General features: G+C 45.5%; 1 protein-coding gene across 1 annotated transcript; it reads right to left on the bottom strand.

Moving 5' to 3' along the window:
* Positions 1-728: 728 nt before the first annotated feature.
* On the bottom strand, positions 729-24,380 carry LOC121167470 (nucleolar GTP-binding protein 1). The gene is made up of 17 exons (XM_040996890.1): positions 24,294-24,380; positions 22,735-22,905; positions 22,268-22,371; positions 22,050-22,186; positions 20,702-20,802; positions 18,711-18,803; positions 17,802-17,993; positions 17,656-17,721; positions 12,217-12,306; positions 11,150-11,260; positions 8,872-8,949; positions 8,441-8,492; positions 7,964-8,064; positions 6,024-6,221; positions 4,018-4,083; positions 2,183-2,326; positions 729-1,368 (listed from the first exon to the last, which is right to left on the bottom strand). Exons 1-17 carry the CDS (start codon positions 24,339-24,341, stop codon positions 1,216-1,218), a joined length of 1,905 nt encoding a protein of 634 aa, XP_040852824.1. The 5' UTR covers positions 24,342-24,380; the 3' UTR covers positions 729-1,215.
* Between the last annotated feature and the right edge of the window lie 438 nt (positions 24,381-24,818).

Raw genomic sequence — 24,818 nt, 5'->3', positions numbered from 1 at the left:
GTGACTTAACTGTTGCTCCAAACGTCCACTGCACTCAAAGTCTTATACACTTTATCTCATTAAAAACGGGTGTTGGGGGAGTTTTTGCGTTTTGTTGAATGTCACTTTCAGCAGATGTTTTCCTTTTCTTGAGAAATCCACTGCCAGGGACTGGCAGCAGGAGGTGGGAATATGGTCCAGGTCTCCCAGGTAGGCAGCAGACCCAGTAACTTGAACCTTCATTTGCTTCCTTGCAGGGTCTGCACTGGCATGAAGTAGAAATGAGGAGCTAGAGCCAGGAACTGCACCCAGGCACATTAATGTAAGAATCTTCCCAGCATCTTCTCTTCAAGGTGTGTAAATTATTTATTTGAAAGGCAGAGACGTCTTCCATCAGCTGATTCTCTCCCAAATGTCTATAACAGATGGATCTGGGCCAGCTGAACCCAAGAGCTAGGAGCTCCACCCAGGCTTCCTATGTGGGCCATCATTGCTGCTTCCCCAGGCACACAGAGCAGAGCTGACCTGGAGGCCCAGCTGTCGCACAACACCAGCCCCTTCCCAGCATCTAGGACAGATGCCCATTCTGGAGATGTCAGAGTTAACTGCCGTGCCATCTTAGGCAACATTTAATCACAAAACAGTATTTTTGCTGCAAACACAGAAAAGAAATGTATTGCCTTTTTCCCCATTTGGCCAAACTTATAATGATATTTGACTACACCAAAAAGTACTAAATGAATCAAAACTACTTTTTCTTGCAGATTTATTTTGGATAAAATAATTGGAAGACATTATTATGATACAGTGTACAAAAAGTTCAGGAAATAATTTAAGAGGGCATTTTAAGCATTGGGGTTCTGACCGAATTATAGCAGTGTTGGCTCCCAACCATGCAAGGCACCTAGCCTTCTGCCCGCATCCACAAGCAGAAATGCTGACTTCACCAAACAAGAGGGTATCTCTATATGATGAATCAAAGTTCTCTCACAAAGAAAATAAGGTTTTTTCACCCAATCTTTCCAGTTCTGCAAATCTGAAACAATCAACCCTCCATTAAATGCAGAACCACTGTCTACTCCAAGTATTTGTATTATGCAAAGATAAAAATTCCCCACACCTATGTGGGATTTAACTACAAATTTAGCAAAGCAAAGGATGCTTTACTTTTTGTTTCAAGAAAACTAAGAAATAGCCAGCAACAGTCTACCCAAACCATGTTGACTGAACAGGACACTATCTCCTGTCCTTTTTACCAGCTTTCCTCTTTCCAGAGAGTAAGTGTTTGGGCTTCATGTCAAACACATGTCGATCGGACTCCCCTTTCTTGCCCAGGCGATTCATCTTCTTCTGGGCATTCTTCATCATGGTCTTGGCTTTCTTTACCATCTAGAGGAAGAGCAAACAAGAGGAGTATTACTGCAAACAAAACTTCCACTTTGTATTTTAATCACCAGGTGACAGTCAGACTTAATGACCAAGAACTGCGGTTTGAACAGACCCTGGCGAGTCTCTCTCACTGCCTCTCCTCAGGCCTACCACAGCACCTGCAGGAACTCCATGATTACCTGCACATAAAGACTGGCTGAAAACTCTTAAGGCAAGTTTTACACCTAAAAAACATTTTCAATCTACCTCTATAAAATAGCTTACTAGATTATATATAGATTTCTATATCTGACTCTTAAAACCAATGAAGACTACACATTTTTGTTTAATTAAGAGAGACTTTAAGAAAAGAGACTGTATACTAAGTGTTTTCCCAACAGATGGCATGTATGAGTGACCTAAGCTATTGATGTTTTGGGAGGGGGAGAGGGATTTCCACAACACGCAGATAAGCAAATCATGAGGTGATTCAGTCATCTAGGTGTCTCTGGGCTGGTCCATGATAGGGCCTCATGGGGCACCTGGCGCTGAGAGCAAGGGCCTCAACAGCTGAGACCTGAACTCAGCGTACTGGCTCTTTATGAGATCACACCTCTCAGGAAAAAGCAAGGACCAGCTCACAGTCCACGTAGGACGATAAGCTAGGGCATCCAGCTGTATGTGGCCCAAGCTCTCAGGAGTCCCCGAAAACTGGGAAACGCAGCACACAACTACCCCTACCCACAGCTCCTGCCTCTCCATGCCGTAACCGCTCGTGTTCGCACTGAGCCCTTCCATGGTAACACTGGAGGCTATTCCTACACCACAGACTAACCTTGACATCCCGAAGACCAGAGACATCACGTGGTGTTCGAGAGCAGCTCCGACTCCGGGTTACAGAAGAGGGTGGAACGGAATCCTCCCGCTTTCTTTTCCTAGTGACACTTCGAGATCTTCTTGCCTGGACTGCATAGTGAGCCTGAAAAGCAAGGAAAGCAAACTTTAGGGTTCAGGATTCTGGCCCTGCTACCAGGTTCAATGACAAATTTAAATAAGGGAAACATGACAAAAGTGACTAAAACCCATTATAATAACCAAAATCAGCTAAAGATCCTTAAGACACAAATATTTAATTCCACATTAATTACCACTCAAACATCCATTTTCACTGAATTCCAAGCTAACCTATGTTATAGAGCCGATTTTAACAGCAACTAACACGTTGACTTGGGCGTAAACAACTTGCTTCTCTCCCTAGTTCTCCATTTGTGTTACCTATCTAAAAACAAAAGTGACAACTGTCAGAAAGTTCAAACTTGAAGAAAAGACATGTAGACTGTATGCCTAAGGACAGATTCTGTCAGCAAACCTGGTCAAGTCACAGCTGATTTAAATGAGTCCCTTAACTTTATCACCCACCCTTGCTTGTAAAGCAAGTATTCAGGCAGGCATTTAGCTCCTACGTGAGTACAACACAACAATGCAAGCACACACAAAGCAAGCTAAGCACCCCCATACACTGCTGATTCACAGCAATTATGCCAGCCCTTCCACAAAAGAGCCTGCCTACAATGGTCCAGAGTCTGGGAACTGCATCCTAGTAATCAGTTTCAAATAATCCAAAACATGAAAGAAAACTTTCTTATGTTCTAGCATAAATGACCACAAAAGGAAAATCTAACTTTAATAGCTACCAGAAACACTTTCTAACCTTTGGGCCCCCTAAAAGCAGTTTTTAACTATGTGGAGTCTGAAGCCAACTAAAGCATCAGACAGACCTGAATCACAATTCAAGTAAAAAACAAGTGAGTCACACAACAAAAAATTTATTTTACCCTGACATCTTTTTTCCAGGTATGCTTTTGACTTATGTGAATTCTTTACATTTAACCTTAAATTCCTTCAGACAGCAAATAAACTGTAAACAATCCAAAAAAGAAATAAAGAAGTTTTGGCTCAGCTCTATGAAAAGCTATCTACCATATTTCAACACACTTCATCTTTGTGTGATACAAAAAGGTGATTTTTTTTCTTTGTGATAGTGAATGTTTACCAAGTTTCCTACTAACAGAAAAGAAAATAAAAGATAAAGTATACCCAATACGCCTCCAAAATGTTGGAAAAATGGAATTAAGTGCTAAGTTTACTTTGGGGTAAACAGAAAAAAAAAATCTGATATTCACATATTTTCAGAAAACAGAATTTCCCTGAACTTTTTGACCTTCACTTTACTTTAAATAGTAACAAAAAACAAAAGCAACTGCACCGGGGTCACAGGAATTAATTTACATGAATAAAACCAAAACTTCAGCAAGAACCCTTGCCCACTCTCAGGAACGAGTTTTGATGAAGGACAATGGGAAATGCAGTCTTCGGGAAGTCTTCTCAAATGGCTGAACAGTTAGAACCAAGTTGTGAAAACACCACCTTGCCAGTGTCATGAGTCCCAAACTAAACACAACCGAACCGAGCATTCCCGAGGGAATTCGGCAGTGCGGGAGTCACATCCATCGCTTCACAGCAAATTCGAGGCCAATACAGATACTGAAAATTCTGACTCCTTGTCTCTGAAACTTTAAATCAACTTCACAGGTTGCTAAGGGCCATTTGTTTCCTAAATAAGGTTGTCTTTAGCTGTATAAATACGAAATCAGCCCCCAGCATACTTACATTGTCTTTATTATCCATGTCAACACCAAGACTACGCATCTCATTCTCCAAAACTGTCTTCTGAACCTGAAAAGCAATTTTTTGAATGCCATTTTAAAATCACTTTGATGAAAAATCAAAAGTATTTTTAATATTGATTTAAGGCATCTGTGTTAGAAGCTGTATTCTTCCTTGGCCTCGCTTTCATGTTTTCTTTAAGCATACTCGTTTGTTTATATTTACTTGAAGGGCAGAGACACAGAGAGGCAGAGATCAGTCAGCAAACGCATACGCTGTCCAGGGATCAGGTGAAGCCGAAGCAGGAGCTTGGGACTCCATCCAGGCCTCCCACACAATGACAGGGACCAAGCACCTAGCCATCACCTACTGCCTCCCAGGGCTCACAAAGCAGGAAGTGCGACTGGAAGGAGAGTTGGGAGCAGAAGGCAATCCAATACACGGGCTGCAGGCATCCCAAGAAGGGCCTTAACCACTGTCAAACACCTGTTGATATGATGGTTTTGGATAGCTCAGTTAAACCTCATGAAAACTAAAACTTACTAAGAAACTGCTATGTATGAGGACATGTATACTTTTAAAAATTCTACCCAACAACTCAGGGGATGTTTCCATTGTATGGATGAACCACAGAAGCTGCAATGGTTAGAGTGTTGCAATATTAGAATGTTAGAATATTAGCATTAGGCAATGTTAGGCCCCTTTGTGCCGAGACCTGGACTGTGGGAAAACTCCACTTTAGCGATAAATCTGTTCTTTGTTCCTCTGTAACCTCATGAACAGAGTCACAAACCTTAACTATCAACTAAACCAGGTGCAGAAGGGCAGGGGCACAATTCTCTGGTCCCAGAGGAACCACAGAGACAAGGGTGTGAGAATGGGATGAGCCATAAAATATAATGAGTGTGTGGGCCCGGCACAGTGGCGCAGTGGTTAAGGTCCTCGCCTTGCACGTCCAGGATCCCATATGGGCACCGGTTCTAATCCTGGCAGCCCTGCTTCCCATCCAGCTCCCTGCCTGTGGCCCGGGAAAGCAGTCGAGGACGGCCCAAGGCTTTGGGACCCTGCACCCCACGTGGCAGACCCAGAAGAGGCTCCTGGCTTCAGATCGGCATAGCACTGGCTGTTGTTGCGCTAACTTGGGGAGTGAATCATCGGACGGAAGATCTTCCTCTGTCTCTCCTCTTTGATGTATGTTACAGCCAAAAAGGGGCCTATATAATCTCTAGCCTTTTTTGCTAGCATCGGGGTCGACCTCTGATTGGCTGGCCTGTGTGCCCCAAGAACAGTCTGACCCCAGCATGCTGGCACAATAAACTCAGCCTGCTTTCGCCATTACCAGTAAGACTCTGTCGTTTCTAGGGAGTTGGCTAAACCGGACCCTAACAATTAGTGTCATACCATTACAGACACAGGGGCCAACATTTCTCCTTCCAGAAGCTGCTGCATTCCACTATTAAGAAGCAGAAAAATGGCCAAGTCTGTCAAGAACCAGTCACCTGCCATCATAAACATGATCAGCCACTTGGACATATCTATGTCAAGCTATTTTCCACTACATTTTAACTGTCCTGCATGTCGTCTGAGTTTTTAGGCAACCATCTTCCCGTTTACTGCTATGCTAATTTCATGTGGCACGGGGGGCTATCACAGAACTCTACCTCCCTGACAAAATCATGAACAGAGGAAAAAAAAAAAGCTGAACAGTGCTAAGAATGCAGACAACTGGTTCATTTACATTAATATGTATTTCTCCCCATCTTAACCAACCACAAGGGCCAGTTAAGTATCTTTTTGTTTAAATTAGCTAGTGTCTGTAAACTATAAAATTATAAGTCCTGAATAATGCAGGAAAAAAAAGTGATCAATACTTACACCAAAAAAACGAAGCACATACAATCTTACAGCCAAACAGATTGTAATCAATGATTTTGCTAGTCCATATTGAAAAAATGAGTCATGTATATATTTTGGAAAGACAAAGCAAACAAACAAAAACCAACACATACCTTCTTAGCAGTTCGAGGCATCCTGGGTCCTTGTGTATTCTTTTCTTTGGATTGAAGAATTTTCAATTTCTTTTTTTCCCTAATTTGCTTTGCCAGCTGTCGAATTTCTGCCATTTCCTCATCTTCACTTTCAGAATCACTGTCATACTCCCCAGCAGCTGTTCTTAGCTCTTCTTCTTTTTCTAACTCTTCCAATTTCTTTAAAAATATAGGCATAATTAAAGAAAATAAAGAGAACCTTTTAAGTAGGGGTGACAACATGTACAAGGCAAATGATTCCCTTAAGTCTTTGAGGTTCCAATAACCCTATGGTCATATCCCAATAGGATCTGTATTGTAACACATTTATCTATGCAGAGCACAACAGATGGCTGTGAGGAAAATGGAGACCACACGAACATGAACTGATAGCAGATTGGCTAACCGTTCAGTTACTTTTCCTTTTTAAAACACTTCAGCTTCAAGGCCAGAAGTGTGGAAAGATCACTTCCGCATTCCCTACAGAATCATCAGATAAAAAATATACAAAATCTCAAAGAGGCACAGGTGTATCATAACCTAACTGATCTATCTAGCCAGGAGTACAAGGGGCAGAATGCCAGCCCCAAGAGGCCAGCAGCATCAGCTACGGAAACTGGATGTAACACGGAGATGAGTGTAGGGCGCACGGCTGAAGAGGTTAGGAAAAGGAAGATCACATGACTCCTCATCTCCAAGAGTGGACGACAGGATGGAAAGATAATGGAAAGATAAAAAGACCAGAAAAGCAGGAAAAGTCCAGTTATGGCAAGGCCATGAGGACAAAAACTAGATAATGCAGGACAAAGAAAATTATAGATGGGAAATCAGTGAGAACAGTAAAGAGTAAGGGTGGATGACATGTAGGTTCACCTGTTGGGAACCCAAACAAATGTACTGGCAGTTTAACTGCTAGAGCAGAAAAATTCAAGAACTAGTCTGTGAAGAGTTCACAAAACAGTGACACTGAAAATATACATCGAGGCGGACATCTAGGAAATTGAGGAGTGGAAATGATCAGAAAATCCTAACACTCAATGAATTATTGAGCAGGTTTTCAAAGAGCTTGACTGAGAAGAGAAAAAGGGTGACAACTGAAGGAGGATATATGGTCTAAGGTTTTTATTTGTAAAAAATGAGATATATATGCGAAAATAGGGGGATGAGACTGAGCTGGGACAAAGATGACAGCAATGAAGCAAATTTCTAGAAAAAAACAGATCTGAGAAAAGACTAACACATTGACAGCCCACTCCTTTACCAAATTAGAAAGCTGATTTATCAGGGGTGAGAACTGCCTGGCCCACAGGCCATACAAACCCTCAAAATCACTTAGTTTAGCCCTGCCAAGCCAACTGTAGGTAGAACTCAAAAATCCAATGAATCTATAGCAGACTTATTTTTAAGATGGTAATTTTGTGTGATCTATGAATGATTTTGTAAAGATCCAAATGGCTCTTTGTAGAGAAAAGGTTCCCCACTACCGGTACAAGAATAGACATACCATCAGGAGATCAGAGATTTCCCAACCAAAGGACCTTTTTTTCTTGATAATTCAAGGCCAGCTACTGAGATTGGCAGATGGAATATGAGTAGAAGTCTGAGAAGGGAGAAAAGCCTGAAGCAAACTTCTGACATACAATAAGGGGATCCAAAGTGCCATGCCAATACCAGCTGGAGCAGCTGGAGACATCTGCAGGACAGACAGGGCCAAGGAGGCCAACCAGGGGAAAACTGTGTGATCATACAAGGCACAGTGTGTGGATGGATAAGAAATTGAACAGGGAAGAAATGGAGAAGTGCTAACTGCAGAAAGAGAATGAAGGGAACAGACCCAGGTGAGCCCAAAGCTGTGTTTCCACAGATTAAAAAGGAAAAAAAAAAAAAAAAAAAAAATCGACAATTTAAAAAGTGACACAGACCTTCATGATGGCAGGATCAATGTAATCGGCTATATTATGACCTTCCCAGATCTCAGGTATCTTATCATGTTTTTCTGATGAATTCATTAAATCCCAGTATTCTAGAGTTAAAAAACAAAGTTATGTTAACAGTTTTTAATATGTTTATGTTAAACACTACAAACTAAAATGAGGTGTCAATCAAGATCCCTCTACATAACAAAGCACTTAACGCTGTACACTACACAGTATCTATGGTGTCAACCTCATTCAACACTTACTAGCTCTGAAATCACAAAATTTTCCTCCATCCCAAAACAAGAGATAATTAGTTGAATGAAGAAATTTCAGCCCTATCAGTATCTACCTTCCAATCTTTAAGAAATGAACAATTTACAAATATGCCAGAGGACTTCTACTCATTCATGTCCTTCCTCGCTTCACTGTAAAAGTTAACACGCATTTGGCAATTTACAACTACCATACTCTAGCTCTTACTTTGAAGATCCAAAACATAGTCATCTCCCATTTCCAGCTCAAGATCTCGTTCCTGTAATGGGGAAAGAAAAAAAATTATGATCAATTTCATTTTACCTTTCAGGCCTAGAAATGTTTTACCCTCTGCCAATATGAGAAAAAAAAAATCTTTCAGCAACTATGCTAATATAGTCCACACTGACAGGAAAGCAGTTTTCTGGCCTTTTGGTGGACTGTATCTTACTCTGCATTTTTCTCACTACTATCTCCTATCAGTTAAAAGCTACTCAAGAGGAATGGCCTTTATTGAGGATTTTCTGCTGTGTCCTGGTCTAACAGGCTGGACCTTCGGTACTCTCAGCCACATCTCATGCCCCAACCTCTGTCACCTACGCAAATATGACCTTGCTGGTCCCTCTCCACAAGGAAAACCGGGTCATATGCCAACATACCCTCTTCTTCTTGGGCTCCACAATTTCCATTCTCTTCTTGCGTGCCACCACTCCTTCTGGGATGAAAGGGGGTCTCTCCTGAGAAGACATTATCAGGAATATTTGTTAATTGATGTCCCATTGAACATAAAAAAGCTTAACAGAAACTAAGGGCAATCTTCTGTCTACAAGGGGACCCTACCCAGATGAATTAGGAACCAACAGCCTGGGAGTAGAGTTTTGGCCAAGCGGTTTGGATGTCCGAGTCTCATCCTTGTCTCTGGCTCCTGCCCCGTTTTCCAGGAGCCAGCACTGACGGCTGTGTCACAGGGCTCCTGCTACCCGTGTGGAAGGCCTGGACTGAGCTCCTAGCACCCCGCTCTGCCTCCTGTCCAGCGCAGGCATTTCGGGATTAAACTAGCTGAAGGGCAAAAACTCTACATCTAAAATAACTGAGGTGGAGCGGGAGGTAGGGGAACCAGAGCTAACAAAGGGGGGCAGCAGGTGGCGCACGGGTTAACATGCCTGCATCCCATATGCAAGCAGCCAGGTTTGACATCTGGATCTGTTACTGACTCCGCTGACTGAGCACCTGCCACACACAAGAGAGACCTGGACCAGCTCCTGACTTCTGCTCTGGCCCAGTCTGACCTAGCCTTAGCTGGTGTGAACACCAGAGCGGGGAACCAACAGGTGAGAGCCCTTTTCTGTCTCTCAATAAATAAATGAAAACCCTCAACACATTACTCTGAGGGAATAGGTTGTGAGATTAGTGTGGGAAAAGAGGCCAGGAGGCTCCATGAAGCAATTCTAAAGTTCTGCAAGTATAATATCAAGATTATCCCGAAAAATTACAGGAAAATAAGAGAAAAATAGTAGATCCACAAATGAAAAAAATTACATAAAATTCTTGCATAAGATAATTTAACAACCATATTCAATAATCATTTCTGAAATAAATGATATTGTCATTTGAAAATACAACTGGATACTGGATCAATACTGTAGCACAGTAGTTTAATGTTCCACCCATGGTGCTGGCCATCCCATGTGGGAACCAGTTTGAGACCCAGCAGCTCCACCTTCAAACCAGTGTCCTGCTAATGCACCTAGGAGAGCAGTGGGGGGGATGGCCCAAGTGCTTGAGCCCCTATATCCATGTGAGAATCACGGAAGAAGCTCCTGCCTCCCAAGTTTAGACTGGCCCAGCTCTGGCCATTGTGACCACTTGTGGAGTGAGCCAGCAAATAAACATCTCCCTCTCCCTCTGTAAATTTGCTTTTTAAACAAAAATAAATTGGGGCCTGGCACAATAGCCTAGTGGCTAAAGTCCTTGCCCTGCATGTACCAAGATCCTTTACACACATCAGTTTGTGTCTCATCTGTTCTTCCTTCCATCTAGCTCCCTGCTTGTGGCCTTGGAGCCCTGCACCCACATGGAGACCAGAAGAAGCTCCTGGTTCCTGGCTTCAGATAGGCTGGGCTCAGGCCCTTGCAGCCACTTGGGGAATGAACCAGCCTTACTTTCTCAGTCTTTTTGCTAAGATCAAGTAGGCAGTGAAGCAGCAGACGGAAGATCTTTCTCTCTACGCCTCTGCCTTTCCAATAAAAATAAACTTAAAAAAAAAAAAATCTAAAAAACTAAAAAATATTTTATATGACTGGATAAATATTCCCATGTCTCAGAATAAAGTAAATTCAAGACACAGCAAACACTTTTCAAGAAAGGCAAAAGTCATTAAAAAACTATAAAAGAGGGCCTGGCGTGATAGTGTAGTGGTTAAAGTCCTTGCATGCGCCAGGACACCAGTTCTAATCCTAGAGGCCCTACTTCCCATCCAGCTCCCTGCTTGTGGCCTGGGAAAGCAGTTGAGGATGGCCCAAAGCCTTGGAACCCTGCACCAGTGTGGACGGAAGATCTTTTTCTCTGTCTCTTCTTCTCTCTGTATATCTGCCTTTCCAATAAAAAAAATAATATATATATATATACACACACACACATATATATACATATATACACATACACATATACATATATATAATACTTCCAAAAATATTATCAAAACAGATATCCTTTCATGTGTAACACCTGGGTGGTTTTCATTATTATATTCATTTTCTAAAACTTTCTGGAGTGATTTCAGGTTCCCAAAGTGTCAGAGGATCATAAAGTGCAAAATCATTTTTGTTGGACAGTAAAATCTTTTCCCACTGCCACACACTGGAATCCAGCGCATACAATGCTCAGTCAGCGCTGCGGTGCTTAAGGCCTGGGCTACCTCCCCATAGGCCCTCTTACCTTCTCATCTCTCTTGTTTGGGATGGCTAAATGTAATCTGTTCAGCACCTCATTCACTTTGTTCCCCTTCATTTTGGTTTCCACTCGATGAGCCAAAAGCCTATCACAAGCCTGAAGAAGAAACAAGACATCGAGTCAGACAGCAGCCTCCCACTACGCATTTCAGACTGGAATCAAGAGTGCGACCCCTACTTCATTTCAGGGTAAGATCTAGAACTTCCTAAGTCTGTTTTCCCTCCATATGTCTCTAACATCCAGGCAGACCACACACTGCACAATAGAGGCTGACTCCCTTCAGAGCCAAGAGCACATATGAAACAGAATCTGGAAGGAGCCCTCTCAAGCTCCACTCTGCACCTGGCACCCGCCAGCCTAAGGGAGCTGCTGCCCAGACTTGTGGTGTCCTTCAACTGTCCTTCCTTATCTAGATGCAGTGATGCCCTTGGGACTCCAACTTGAGTAGTTTATCTATCTATAATTAGAGCCACAGCATCAAAACTGCCCTTTGATTTCAGGTTAAGAATAACAAGATGAAGTAGGAAATAATTAGGAGGCACCTGCCTCCTGCAGCTGTTCCTGCTTTTCACGCTACTTTTCTCCTTCTACTTCAGTAAAACTGTTAGGAAAACAGTTAAAAGTCACAACAATTGATTAAAACGTCCCAATGAGGGGCAGCACTGGGGTACAATGAGTAAAGCCACTGCCTGCGGCATCAGAATCCCATATGGATGGACACCAGTTCAAGTGCCAGCTACTCCACTTGTGAGCCAGCTCCCTCTGGAAGCGCCTGGGAAAGCAGTCCTTCAGCGTCCCCAGCAGCTGTGTGGGAGGCCAGCAAGAAGCTCCCGGCTCCTCTTCAGACCAGCCCAGCTTCGGCAACTGCAAGCAACCACTTGGGGAGTGAACCAGTGGAAGGGTGATTTCTCTCTTTGCACCATTCATTAGCTACTCCAAGTAATCTTGAGTGTTAACAGCACGTAGAACGAAAATTAATTCTGCCCCCAGGGGCTGACTTTTCAAAAGTAAGATAAAAGTAGGCTAGTTACTTGAGTTAAGAAAACACTGACCTCTGTTTTAACCTTAATGACACCTTCTTCAGTCAGGGTGCTAGTCTCTATTACAGGGAATCCTTCAGCTTGCAACTCTACAAATATTTTCTGGAAAAACAAGAGATGCATTATTGAGTTCTAGTTTCCAATAGTACACGTTACACTGTTTTGCAAATATCCAACATCTGTGATTAAAAAAAAAAAATCTTTTGAATAAACCAAGTAATCCAGAATACTTGGTGAGACTTCACTTTCCCCCGAAGCTGTGGGTAAATGCCTAGGTTGCACTGCATCTAGGCAAGTGTTACACTGCCAAGAGAAAAGCCTGGTTAATGCCAAATCTGTGTTAACTATATACCAGTGTGGCAACGTAGTTGCCTGACATATATATATCTTAAGACACGTTGGGGGTAGATGCCAGCACATTAATAGACAAGGTTTGGGGATGTGCGCACAAGTGTTATGTGGGCACTGGGTAGCAGGCAAGGCCCCTAGCTGGCATGACACACAGCTGGAGATCGTGCTTGGGGATGTGTGCACTCACAGGCCACAGGAAGCTGTGGATTGCTCAGGGCAGCAGCTTTGGAGGTATCTGAGGGAGGACTGAGGAGTGACTTCTGTGGGACTTCCCACCATCCAGGTAAATGAGCGGGCTGAGAACAAGCAGTTTGGCAAAGAGAAGCTGGAGAACTTTCTGAGGCTAAACCAATACACCTACCCACGTGGAAGATCTGATCTGGAATCACTGGTATCAAACACCATCTACCGCCACATATGAAACCCATGGCCTGGGTGTCCTGCCTGGCAGGGCTTGACTAGAGTACCCACCAGTGAGTATTGGCGTATAGAATGGGCCATGACACTAACCAGCTCAAAAATTCTGTGTGTAGTAGTGCATTCACCCCATTGAACTGCCATACTAGTTGGTTTGCTTGAGGGCTAGGGGTAGTAAAGGGCTAGGCTAGGCTACGCAGGATCATGGAGTTCACCAATACTCATGGGTATTGGAACTAGGAACAGGTCAGACTGGTCCAGGCTGTTATCATCCACAGGCACACCCAAAGATTAAGTGTGGGCGGACTGGGCTGCAGTATCCACCAGCACACACAAAACGCCAAGACTATGGGGTGTGGACCGTGCTGGGTAAGAGCCTGGTAGCTGCTACCCAGTGTGAGATCTGGGTCTGGGAGTGGGCCAGGTGGAGGAACTTGGGGAACTCTCCTGGTGAGCTGTAGCTCCCACTAGCGAGTGTGAGTCAGGGCTGGGTGTTGGCCAGGCCAGGCAGGGATTATTCACTTATCAGAAGGTGTGTGGGCTGGCTTAGGGGGACAGGGAGAAATTATGGGCAGGGCCAGGTCAAACCTTAGCACGCTGGGCATGCATGGGAGCAAGGATGGGGTTGTGAGAGCACTAGGGCAGAAAAGCCAGGCCAGGCTAAGCTATAGCATCTGATGGCAAAGGATAAGCTGGGCAATGGGTAATGCTAGCTGGGTTGGAACAACCACTGGCACGTACAAGATCTGTGACTGGCAGTGAGCCTAGTCGGGGAGCTAAGGGCACACTCCCAATGGGCTATGGTTTCTACAGGTGAACGCCAAGAGTCAGAACGAGAGCAGTGATCTGGGTTGGATATGGTTGCAGTATCCCTCAGCATGGATGTGGACTGGGTCTGGGCTGTGCCAGACTGGGCTAGGCTCCAGCACTCACTGGTGCTCACAAGAGCCAGAGTGGGTGTAGGACAGGCTGGGTTAGGTCTCTGCACCCACTGAACCATGAGAGAGCTGGGTCTGGGGGTGGGTCAGACATGGCTGGGCTATAGCACTCAACAGCAAGAGCTGGAATGGGTGTGGGCCATTGTTCCTGCCAGAACAGAAGCTGGGCCAAGAACCCACCAGTGTGCATGAGATTTGTGACTGGGAGATGACCTGACAGAGGAGGAGCTTTGGGAATTCATCTGTCAGGATGCAGTCCCTGTAGATGAGCTCAGGAACGAAAGCTGAGAGCAACCCAGACCATGCCAGGTTACAGTACCAGCTGGTATATGTGTGGGTCAGGTCTGGTGGGCCAGGCTGGACAAGTTCATAGCACCTACAGGCAGATGTGAGAACCAGGATAGGATGCATGTTGAGCCACAATACCAGCCAGTTCACGTTAGGGTCAGGACCGGGAGCTGGCTGGGTAGGGCTAGACTACAGAACCAGCTGGTGAACGCTGAGGTGAGGCAAGACATGCCAATCTGGGCCACAGCTCCTGGGCAAGCCCAGTAGGGGAGCTCCCCACTGGTGAGCATGAGAGCTGGGACTTGTGGCAGATCATGCTGGGCAGGACTATAATACTAATTGGCTGCAATGTTAGCTGGGTTAGGGGGAGAGCCAGGCTGGGCTAAGTGACCATATCCACTGGTACATGCATGAGCCAAAGTTAAGTGCAGGCTGGTAGACTTGTCGCAGAATCAGTTAAGTTATTTGGACTGGGGACAAATCCCATCAGGCCAGACTGGAAGTGGACATAGTAAGGACAATGTGGGCACCCCTCTGACAGGCTGCATAGGCAGTGGCACATGCTGACATGAGTGTAGGCTGGACAGTGGGGTTAGTTGGGCTGTTTGACTCCTATATCCACTGATTTGTATGACACCTGAATGGGATGCGGGACTGACAGGACCAGTCTGTTACACATACTGGCAAGCACAGCAATCAGGGCTGGGGGTAAGCCTCACGGGGGTTACTGGGTATTGCTCCGACCAGGGTGCAGTTCCCGCTGCTGTGCATGAGGGCAGAATATGTGGTGGGCAGGGTTAGGCTGGGCCACAGCATCCACTACTTTGCATGACATGGGTTGGGGACAAAACTGACCACATGACTGAAACCACTAGTTAGTGTGTAGGCTGATGTGGGTGATGGACTTAGCTGGATTCCACACTGCCTGGTATACACATGAGTCAGACTGATCCCCACAACTGGATCATTGGACTCAGAATTCCTTCCACAGTGAAAACCACAGGATCTGTGGTCTGTGGAGTTCATGTATCATAACTTGGTCAACACAGTTGCTGAGGCCCGTGCAGCATAAGGCATGCCTAGATGAACATGGGGGACATGATCACCAGCTCACTGAGGCAATGGAGGACAGAACAAATTAGATAGCTCTCCCAGAAACGTATCTGGGCTAATCAAGACTCTAAGGTTGGGGCCTGGCATAGCAGCCTAGCAGTTAAAAGTCCTGGCCTTGAACGCACTGGGATCCCATATGGGCACCGGTTCTAATTCCGGCAGCTCCACTTCCCTTCCAGTTCCCTGCTTGTGGCCTGGGAAAGCAGTCAAGGATGACCCAAAGCCTTGGGTTCCTGCACCTGCGTGGGAGACCTGGAGGAAATTCCTAGCTCCTGGCTTCAGATTGGCACAGCACCAGCTGTTGCGGCTCACTTGGGGAGTGAATCATCGGATGTTAGATCTTCCTCTCTGTCTCTCCTCCTCTGTATATATGTCTGACTTTCCAATAAATAAATAAATCTTAAAAAAAAAAAAGATTTATTTATTTTTATTTTATAGACTGCTTTCCTAGGCCACAAGCAGGGAGCTGGATGGGAAGTGGAGCTGCCGGGATTAGAACCGGCATCCATATGGGATCCCAGCGCGTTCAAGGTGAGGACTTAAGCCGCTAGGCCACTGTGTTGGGCCCAAAATAAATAAATCTTAACAACAACAACAAAAAAGCCTCTAAGGTGAACCATGTCAGCCAATGTACTTTGAAAGGATTTCCTCAATGCTGGTGCAACGAAATCAATGACATCTCAAAATTTTTTAAGTCACTTAAGCAGTAGCCTCAGAACATGCCCCATATTGGGGATCCTGGGATGACATCAGGCTGCTGCCCCCCATTCCTGGGTACTGATGTGACTTCCCTCAGATACAGAAAGGGAAAAGGAAAGTGTAGGCAGTTGTCTCCCTCACTTTCCCTTTTCCTCAACTCTCCTCACCCTAATCAATGGGCCATATGCGCATGCATGCCTCTCAACTATGTAAACACCATCAAAATAAAACAAATTCATTATTAAAAATAAAGACATCACCTTCCAAACTATGAACTAACTAAGACCAAGATCTGAGTTTTAAAAAAGAATGTAGTGATGCTCTTTCTTAATATAAAGAAAAAACAAAACAGAAAAACTAGCTTCCATAACCCAACAGAATTTCTTTGATAGAAATCATTAAGATTCTAAGAAAAGGGACTTGATTATGTGCCCTTCACTCAATGTCCCATTTACATTTAGTTGTCAATATAACCAGGGTACAGAGGTGACAATCCATCACAACAAAGTACCTCACAAGCAGGATTAATTCCCTTATTGCAGGTTCCAAAGTAGTGGTCTTGGGTTTTAAAGCCAAGGTCTGAACACAGATTCTGCATTAGTGATACATGGCCATGACAGAGATGGTCCCTGAGCCTACCTGTGCACGTGGCAGCAGTCATCATGTGCTGTCATCATTGGATGAGAAGTGCTATGTCAAAAGCACCAATAAACACAGGGAGGGCTAAACTGTTAATCCAATGGTAATATTGTAATAGCATTCCAATACAAACTTGGCTTTCTGGTTTCCTGCCATTTTCCCGAGAACCAGTGATGTAGTAGGCATTACCTCCTTCCTTACCACTCTGCTGGTGACGGGAGAAGCTGGGACTAAGCATGTCTAACCCCCAACCTGAGCATCTCAGTACACCTGCCTGTCATGCCTGCTTCCTCTGTCCAGTAATGTCTTTTAGACTAGGATAAATATAAATACCGGATAAATATATCAGCGCTTCTGAAGACAAATTAATGCTGATGTTAGTGCTTACAAAAGCATCCACCTGAAGAAAACATGGATGTTTTTAGAAAAGTTAGTTCTTACTGTGAAGTTCCCAAATAGAACAAGACACTGAGAAAGGAACAACATGCTCCTCCTATTTCAGGAACACGACACCAGGGAAGTTCTGGTTAAGCCTTGCACAACCTCTACGGAAACTAAGGCAGGCTGTACACTCAATTCTGGAAAGGCCCAGGACAAGCACTTCCGGACCTTCTCCTGTGCTCAGTCACTTATTCTGACTCACTGACCAACAGAACTTCTTATACTACCACCAACAAGCACCGTTCTTAACTAGAAACTTCTGCTGGAAATGCCACTACAGCACAGCTGATATTCGGAGGCCTGGAAGACAACACACCTCAGCCACTTGGTCCTCTCTCAGGCCACAGTCTAGCAGTTTTTAAACTCCTGACAGTTAGGAAGCCTGGCTTGCAGATTTAGCTTGCCCCAGTCAGAGTTTTATAATGTCACTTCACCTCTGAAGATATTACCTCAACTGTAAAATAAAAACTGAGCTCGTACTGTCAAGATTCTTTCATTTAAACTGACTGAGATGAGAATTCAGAATTAGAAAGTAAGAAACACCCCAAGCATTAAGGTGATTTACCTGATCATCTTCAGAAAGTTCAGCTATTCTCTTCACATCGCATTTGTTTGCAACAATTATAAGAGGCTAACAAAGAAAAAACAATAATGAAATTGTTGGCATTCATACCATATAAAACAAGCTAAATCATTTCTTGTCATACTTACCTTGTTGATAAAGAGAGGCTTTATATTCCGGAACAGTTCCAGCTGCTCCTTCAGCCCGTGTCCACACTGCTCGGACAGGTCCATCACATAGAGCACGGCAGCGCGCAGGTGAGCCAAGGCTGTGATGGCCTGCATCTCGATGGTGTTGCGGTCCTCTAAGGGGTGATCCAAGATCCCTGGGGTATCCACAACCTAACGAGCGAACACCATTATTCCAAAGCACACCGATTAACAAACCGCTTTCCAGTCTGTTGCAGAAACCATCCCACATACTGAAACCAGACCTTACAAACTAGCAAATAAAACGCAGAGCTCCAAAATTGACAATCATAAAAATAAAGCAGAGAGAGAAAAAGCACGTATTTTTTTTTTTAACACTAAATAAATGGGCAAGTGTGGGAACTCCGCAGAGCTCCCTGAAACCTTGGCCAATGACCTTGAGACAATCACCCCTGTGGTCACCACTGACAGCGGAAAATAGAGAAACTGAAATAATCCCCAACCTCCCATATTTTAGGGCTTATTCATCAGTTATAAAATCAGACTGTTGAAACAGTATTTCATGTTTTTAAATAATATATAAGCCACGTGCAACAACAGAACTAAAGACAGGCAGAATTTAATTTCATCACAAGTATACACTGTTGACCACAGAGAAATTCACACTGCTGGCTTGTTACTTTCTCTCTCCTAAGCTCAGACAGGTTTTCTTCATGGTGAAAGAAAAATCTTAAGCTCTTGGTCAGCCCAGAGAATCTATTTTCCTTACCTCCTCAGAGCTGATGCTACACTACTTTCAGTATACCAGGAAAAGGACAAACATCCTGGTGCTTCAGAAATCATTAAAATCAGATTTCATTACCAAAATATCCAATATGCTGCTTCTTTGTTTAAAGATAAGACTCTCACCTGCCAACGTAGATACTTGTAATCCATGTGCCCAACAAACAGAGACTTGGTTGTAAACGCATAGGGCTGAACATCTACATCTGCTCTGGTCACCTGCAAGCAAAAAGTCCATCGAAACTGTCAGTCATCGGGATGCTAACTTCACTTCCTGTCAAACAGCAAGACTCACTCCTGGCAGGAAAGTGCAAGAGACTTCATGACGAAAATGCACAGGACAGGAATATCCACGTTTGATAAACGGCCTGGCTTCTCTTCCCACAGCACAGGGCTCAGGACTCTGGTTTCAGGGAGGAGGCAAGGTCCAATATTTGGAGGACAGATACCATCACATCTCGCCCTCCTGCCCACTCGCCCTTTACCTCACCGAGCCCAACAGAGGTCTATGGTGAGGGAAACACTCCACGCCCACAGCCCACCTGCCAAACACTGTCAACAAGCTCTGGATACGTGGTTTGTATGGCCTCGGAACTCAAGTTTTCATTTTGCATGCAGTGAAAACAGTCATACAGAACACAGCCAGCTGAGGAAGGTTCAGAGCCTCCTGAGGACAAGTGTCTCAACTGACAGGTGGGCCTTGCCAAGCTTTATCAAGATGTCACGGCAATCTGTACACCTAGGAATCTATGAATCTGCCTCAAAGCAAACGCATTCTTTGTAAGGCTTACTTATTTGAGAGTAAGACGGAGTGCATGTGAGAAAGATCATGTGAAATAGGAGAATTTTGCATTTACTGGTTCAACCCCGCAGACAGCCACAACAGCTGTGGCCAAACCAGGCTACAGCCAGGAGCCGACACTCCAGCCAAGCCTCCGGTGTGAGCGACAGGGATGCAAGCACTGCGGGAATAACCTGCAGCCTCCAAGCCGCGCATCAGCAGCATTCTGGACAAGTGGAAGCGGGACTAGATGCCAGACTCTCCAAAGTGCCTGCCTTGCAAAGATGTTCTCAGCACCAAGTAATGCACACCACTTTTAACTACTGTTTTGCCATACATTGTTGCTGATTCTAAGGTGACATTTTAAATGTTCTTTAATTCTTTTCAGATCTTGATTCAGCTCAACTGTGCCTGTGCCGAAGCACAAAATTCTTGAGTTACCTAAATGTTACCATATTCCCACTATAATGGAAAAGCAGTTTGTGTGAAAGCTGACACAGCAACTAAGAAGACAAACCATTACAGAAAGGGTTACAGGAGCAGGTATCTGGATTTGGTTGATGGCTCTGCTCTGGATTCCAGCTTTCTGCTAACAACTCGTCCCCTGGGAGGCAGCACGTGATGCTGGCTGGCTGTTAGATCCCTGTCACCCACCTTGGAGATTCATTCAGAGCTCCTGGCTCCTGATTCACACTCAACACCAGGCTAGAATCAATAGGTGAATCCTCCACCCTGTGGTGCTAGCATCCCAGTTCATGTCTGGCTGCCCCACTTCCTATCCAGCCCCCTGCTTGTGCCTTGGAAGGACATCAGAGGACGGCGAAGTCTTCAGGACCCTGAACCCACATGAGAGACCGAGAAGCAGCTGCTGGAGCCCAGCTTTGGATCAGCTCAGTTCTGGCAGTTGCATTAATTGGGGAGGGGGTTGTGAATCAGCAGATGAAAGCCCTTCTTTCTCTACTTATTCATTTTTCTGTAAAATCTGCCTTTCAAATAAAAGTCTTAAAACACACACACACACGGGCCTGGCGCAATAGTGAAGTGGTTAAAGTCCTCGCCTTGAACAAGCCAGGATCCCATATGGGCACCAGTTCTAATCTTGGTGGCCCCACTTCCCATTTAGCTCCCTGCTTGTAGCCTGGGAAAGCAGTTGAGGACGGCCCAAAGCCTTGGGACCCTGCACCCGTATGGGAGACCCGGAAGAGCCCCTGGCTCCTGGCTTTGGGCTGGCTCAGTTCCAGCCATTGTGGCCACTTGGGGAGTGAACCATTGGATGGAAGATCTTCCTCTCTGCCTATCCTCCTCTTCAATAAAACACATATACACACACACCAACCTTATTGATGAAGCTGGATTTTCCAACATTTGGGTACCCACATAAAAGCAGAGTCCTTGTATTTGGATCAATGGTTGGCAAACGGGATAAATGCTGACGCACTGTGAAGGTTAAGATGAAGAATTAACAAACTCCGAGGTTTTTGATTTGCTTGAAATTTTCTCTTCCAATTACCTGTCCTCCAGGCTCATTACTCATATAATGCGAGTGACTAACAGAGCAGGAATTGATGAAAGAAGAATTTTTTGCAGAGTAATGACAAATACACTAACTAGGATGGTGTATATAGGACCCAGCGCAGTAGCCTGTGGCTAAAGTCCTCGCCTTGAATGTGTCAGGATCCCATATGGGCACCGGTTCTAATCCCAGCAGCCCTGCTTCCCACCCAGCTCCCTGCTTGCGGCCTGGGAAAGCAGTTGAGGATGGCTCAAAGCCAGGAGATCCTGCACACATGCGGGAGACTCAGAGGAGTTTCTGGGCTCCAGCCTGTTGTGCCTGCTTGGGCAATTATTGAATGCAAGATCTTCTTTGTCTCTCGTCCTCTCTGTATATCCCACTTTCCAATAAAAATAAATAAATATTAGAAAAAAAAAAAAAAAAAAGAAAAAAAAAGAGAGAGATTTCCCAACCATGGCCCGGTAAATGATACAGCCAGGTATTCCGACGCACTAGAACAGAGATGGTCCATGTCTGACAAGTGTCCTGACGACTCCTACTCAGATACTTGAGAAATAGCATCGCCTGAAGCACGCGAGCTTTAGTTTTCTGGCTAGTGTATGGGTGATTTCCATCTGACTGCCTCATCTGTAGCACAAGCAGCTCCACGGCGCTACTCAGTGAAGACCAGCCTGGATGGAAGCATTCTTAAAGCACCCCGCTGCCACAGAGCATTGGCAGGATGTGGGGGGGAGAAGAAAACCCAGTGAGTCCAGACAGTCTGTGATGTGAAAACATATGTAAGGAAGAAAAGCAGGCCAACTGTTTCAACAAAACTCTACATCAATTCAGAAATCATTCTATTAAATATAAGCTGTTTCGAAAAAGTCAACAGGCAAAACTATGACACTTTATATATTTCCAACATTGTGATTTGTGTCTATGTTTTACTTAGTTAACTATTAAAAAAAAATAAGCTTTCTTAACAGCGCTGTTAATCTGTAAGCATTCCATGTGCTAAGGCACTTTTGCAACAGTACACAGCTTTTTAGAATCTCACACAGGTTTGGCTAGGAAAAATCATTTGAGCTTGTGAGCTCTAAAACGACACAATCTCCAGGTCGTGTGTGCGGCACAGATCAATCGCCTCAGTAGGATCCACCGAGACTTTCCCCACGCGTGCGACAAGTACCTTGCTCCAAGTACTCCAGGCTCTGCCGCTGCCTCTTGATGATGGTGCACATGCGCCCCAGGGCGGCGCGCTTCAGCTGCTTACAGCGGTACAGCGAGTCACCGTACTTCATGAGCCGCACGTAATCTTTGGCAACACTTAAAAAAAAAAAAGTAAGTATTTTTTTCCACCTTTGACAATAACTTAGAAGATACTAAGCAAGCAACAAAATACCTTACTTGTCCACTAAATTTTTAGCAATATTTATTTGTCCCAGAGCCAACTTGTAATGATCCTTGTCATACAGAATGTTCATCAGATCAGCATAAAATGGATGGATATCCTGAAACAAACAAACAGTCATGAAGTGGTCACTGCAGATTGTTTCTGTAAAGCAGGGCGAGAGAAGCCTTCTTAGGCCAAGGGCTGTCTGGGTATTCATGATGACATGTGTGGGGCTTAGAAAATCAACCTACAAACTTGCCTGCTCCAGGTGATTAGCTTTCAAGCCTCACCTGTGGCTGCCTGGGCAGGGGAAGACCCAATGATCTCCTTGGGGACCAGAGGCTCCTCACCCTAGGCACTAAGTTACCTCATAAACTCTTAAAGGTCAGTTACTTTGTTTTCCTTTCTGTCAATCTAGTCCCCCCACAGGCTCTGCCAGTTCCTATTTACATGGCTACCTGAGTTCCCCATGGTCACTTACATCCAACTTGGGGAAATCAGTAAGAATCTGTGAGAGCCGGTCATGATAATTTTGTTGCGTAAATTTGACTTTTCTCATATAAAAATGTCGAATCCGATGAATCTGGTAATGTTTGTGAATCACTGTGGGGGTCTTTCGTTGAGTCTTCGACAATGTCAGGTCGATAAAGTCCTGCAATGAAACAATATAAGGCATATTCACATATTCATGTCCAGTGTTTCATGTGCGTATTTGAAATCTTCTTACAAAACACTAAGACCCCACGGTACACCATTACACAACAAGAATTTACTTCTTCTAACCAAATCCTTTAAATAACCCTAACCCTAACTTTCAGGAGGTTACTTTAAAAGGGTGGGCATAGGACACCCCCATCCCACCCTCCCACCCTGCAGTGCCTGGGTTCCCAGCCCTGCTTCCTGCTCAGGTGGTGGGGAGTGGCAGCACAGGAGAGCTGGCGCATCTAGGTTCACACACCTGCCACCTGGGAGAGACCCAGCCTGTAGACCAATGGAAGAACTTGCTCTCCCCCCACCCCGCCCCTTTAAAAAAATCTCTTCCAAGTAAGTACCTTTTTTTAAGAAGTAGGTTGATCTCCCCTGGCCCCCTGCCTCCTACTGCCTGCTCTCTTGAGGACGAAAAGTGTTTCCCCTCACCTTCTCCTTCCTGACCCACCCTCCCCAACCTGAGCCAGGTACACCCACAGTTCTCAACCTCTGCATTTATATACCACTTGCTTAAACTGAAGTTTATTTTAGTGCCAGAAGTCTTGAAATCCACATAAAGATTTTCAAAATACACACTTCCCAAGAACTGTTTTGAAGACCCCTTATATTATTCTGGGCTTCTAAGAAATGTTCACCTACTGAAACAAACTTCACCCCACACACTACCTTCAAGTCTCTCAACCTTGGAAACTCATCAAATAAGTATAAATTAGGGGAAGATATTAACATAAACAACTCTGCATCTTCCACATGCATTTCTTTGGAAGTACACAAAGTAGGCGAGCAACTATTTGAGGACATGTGAAAACTGCATGACTTCCCCAGGCAAGCTTTCCCTCAGATACTTTCAACCTGAAGGACGACTGCATATTCCTCTAACTTCCACATTTTTATGTTCCTAACTGCTTCTACGTAGCCCTCAGGATCTTCACTTAGTAGTTCCTAAAACAAGCAGTATACCCATAGTTTTCTGATGAGATTTTAAGAGAGCTTTCCAGGCACCCAAGCATCACCCTCACGCATCTTTCAGGCATCAGTAAACGTGTCTTCTAGAACTAACGTCCCTCGTGATGCGTGCTGCACTACCCACGTATTTCCGAGCTCAGCACACAGCTCCAGGACGGGAGCGACGCTCCCAGCGTGCAGGGTCCTACCGCAGACCCACACATTCCTAGGCACCCCGATCTTCCTCGGCCAGGACTCGAACACGCGGCCAGGAGTGGGGCGGCAGCCGAGGGCCCTGGGCTCGGGGCGCCACCCTCACGGTTCAGGCCACGCAGTCGACCCCGGCGGCCCGGCCCAGGCAAAGGGCGATGTGTCCCAGCCGCCTACCTTGGCGGACGGCACCACCGTGATCTTCTTGAAGTTGTAGTGCGCCATGCCGGCAGCGGAGCGCACGAGGAGAGGGCACGGCGGGTGGCGACGACACTTCCGCCATCGGACGCCAGCGTCGCGTCATTTCCGGCCTGCTTTCCGCTGCTCCTCCCCAAGTCCTGGGGTGCCCTCTGGATCGCGCAGCGCCCCCGCGCGGCCTGGAGGCCCGCCAGCCGAGGGCTCTGGGGAGTGAGGCTTCAGGGAGCCGGTTGAGGTGGGGCGCGACGCGAGCCGTTGGGGTCTGCAGAGGTCGGGGGTGAAGAGAGGCAGGGCTCCCTGCTCGCCTCGCTGGACACGGGATAGGGGGTCAGGGCAGTGCTGGGGGCGTGGGCTGCCCCTGGGGCTCAGCTCCGGGAGCCGGGGAGTCTCCCTGCAGGCCCCGGCAGGCCCCGGCGTTGTGGGGCGTCACGGTCATGGTCAGTCCTCCGGTGGCCGCGAGGCGGCCGGCTCCAAGGGCAAGGCCGGCACGTCCACCGTGGGCGC

Source organism: Ochotona curzoniae, unplaced genomic scaffold (genome assembly GCF_017591425.1).
Source record: "Ochotona curzoniae isolate NIBS_2020 unplaced genomic scaffold, NIBS_Ocur_1.0 patch373, whole genome shotgun sequence".
In the NCBI taxonomy this organism is placed as follows: Eukaryota; Metazoa; Chordata; class Mammalia; order Lagomorpha; family Ochotonidae; genus Ochotona; species Ochotona curzoniae.
The sequence above is the reverse complement of the archived record's forward strand: the minus strand, read 5'-3'. Positions and strand labels throughout refer to the sequence as shown.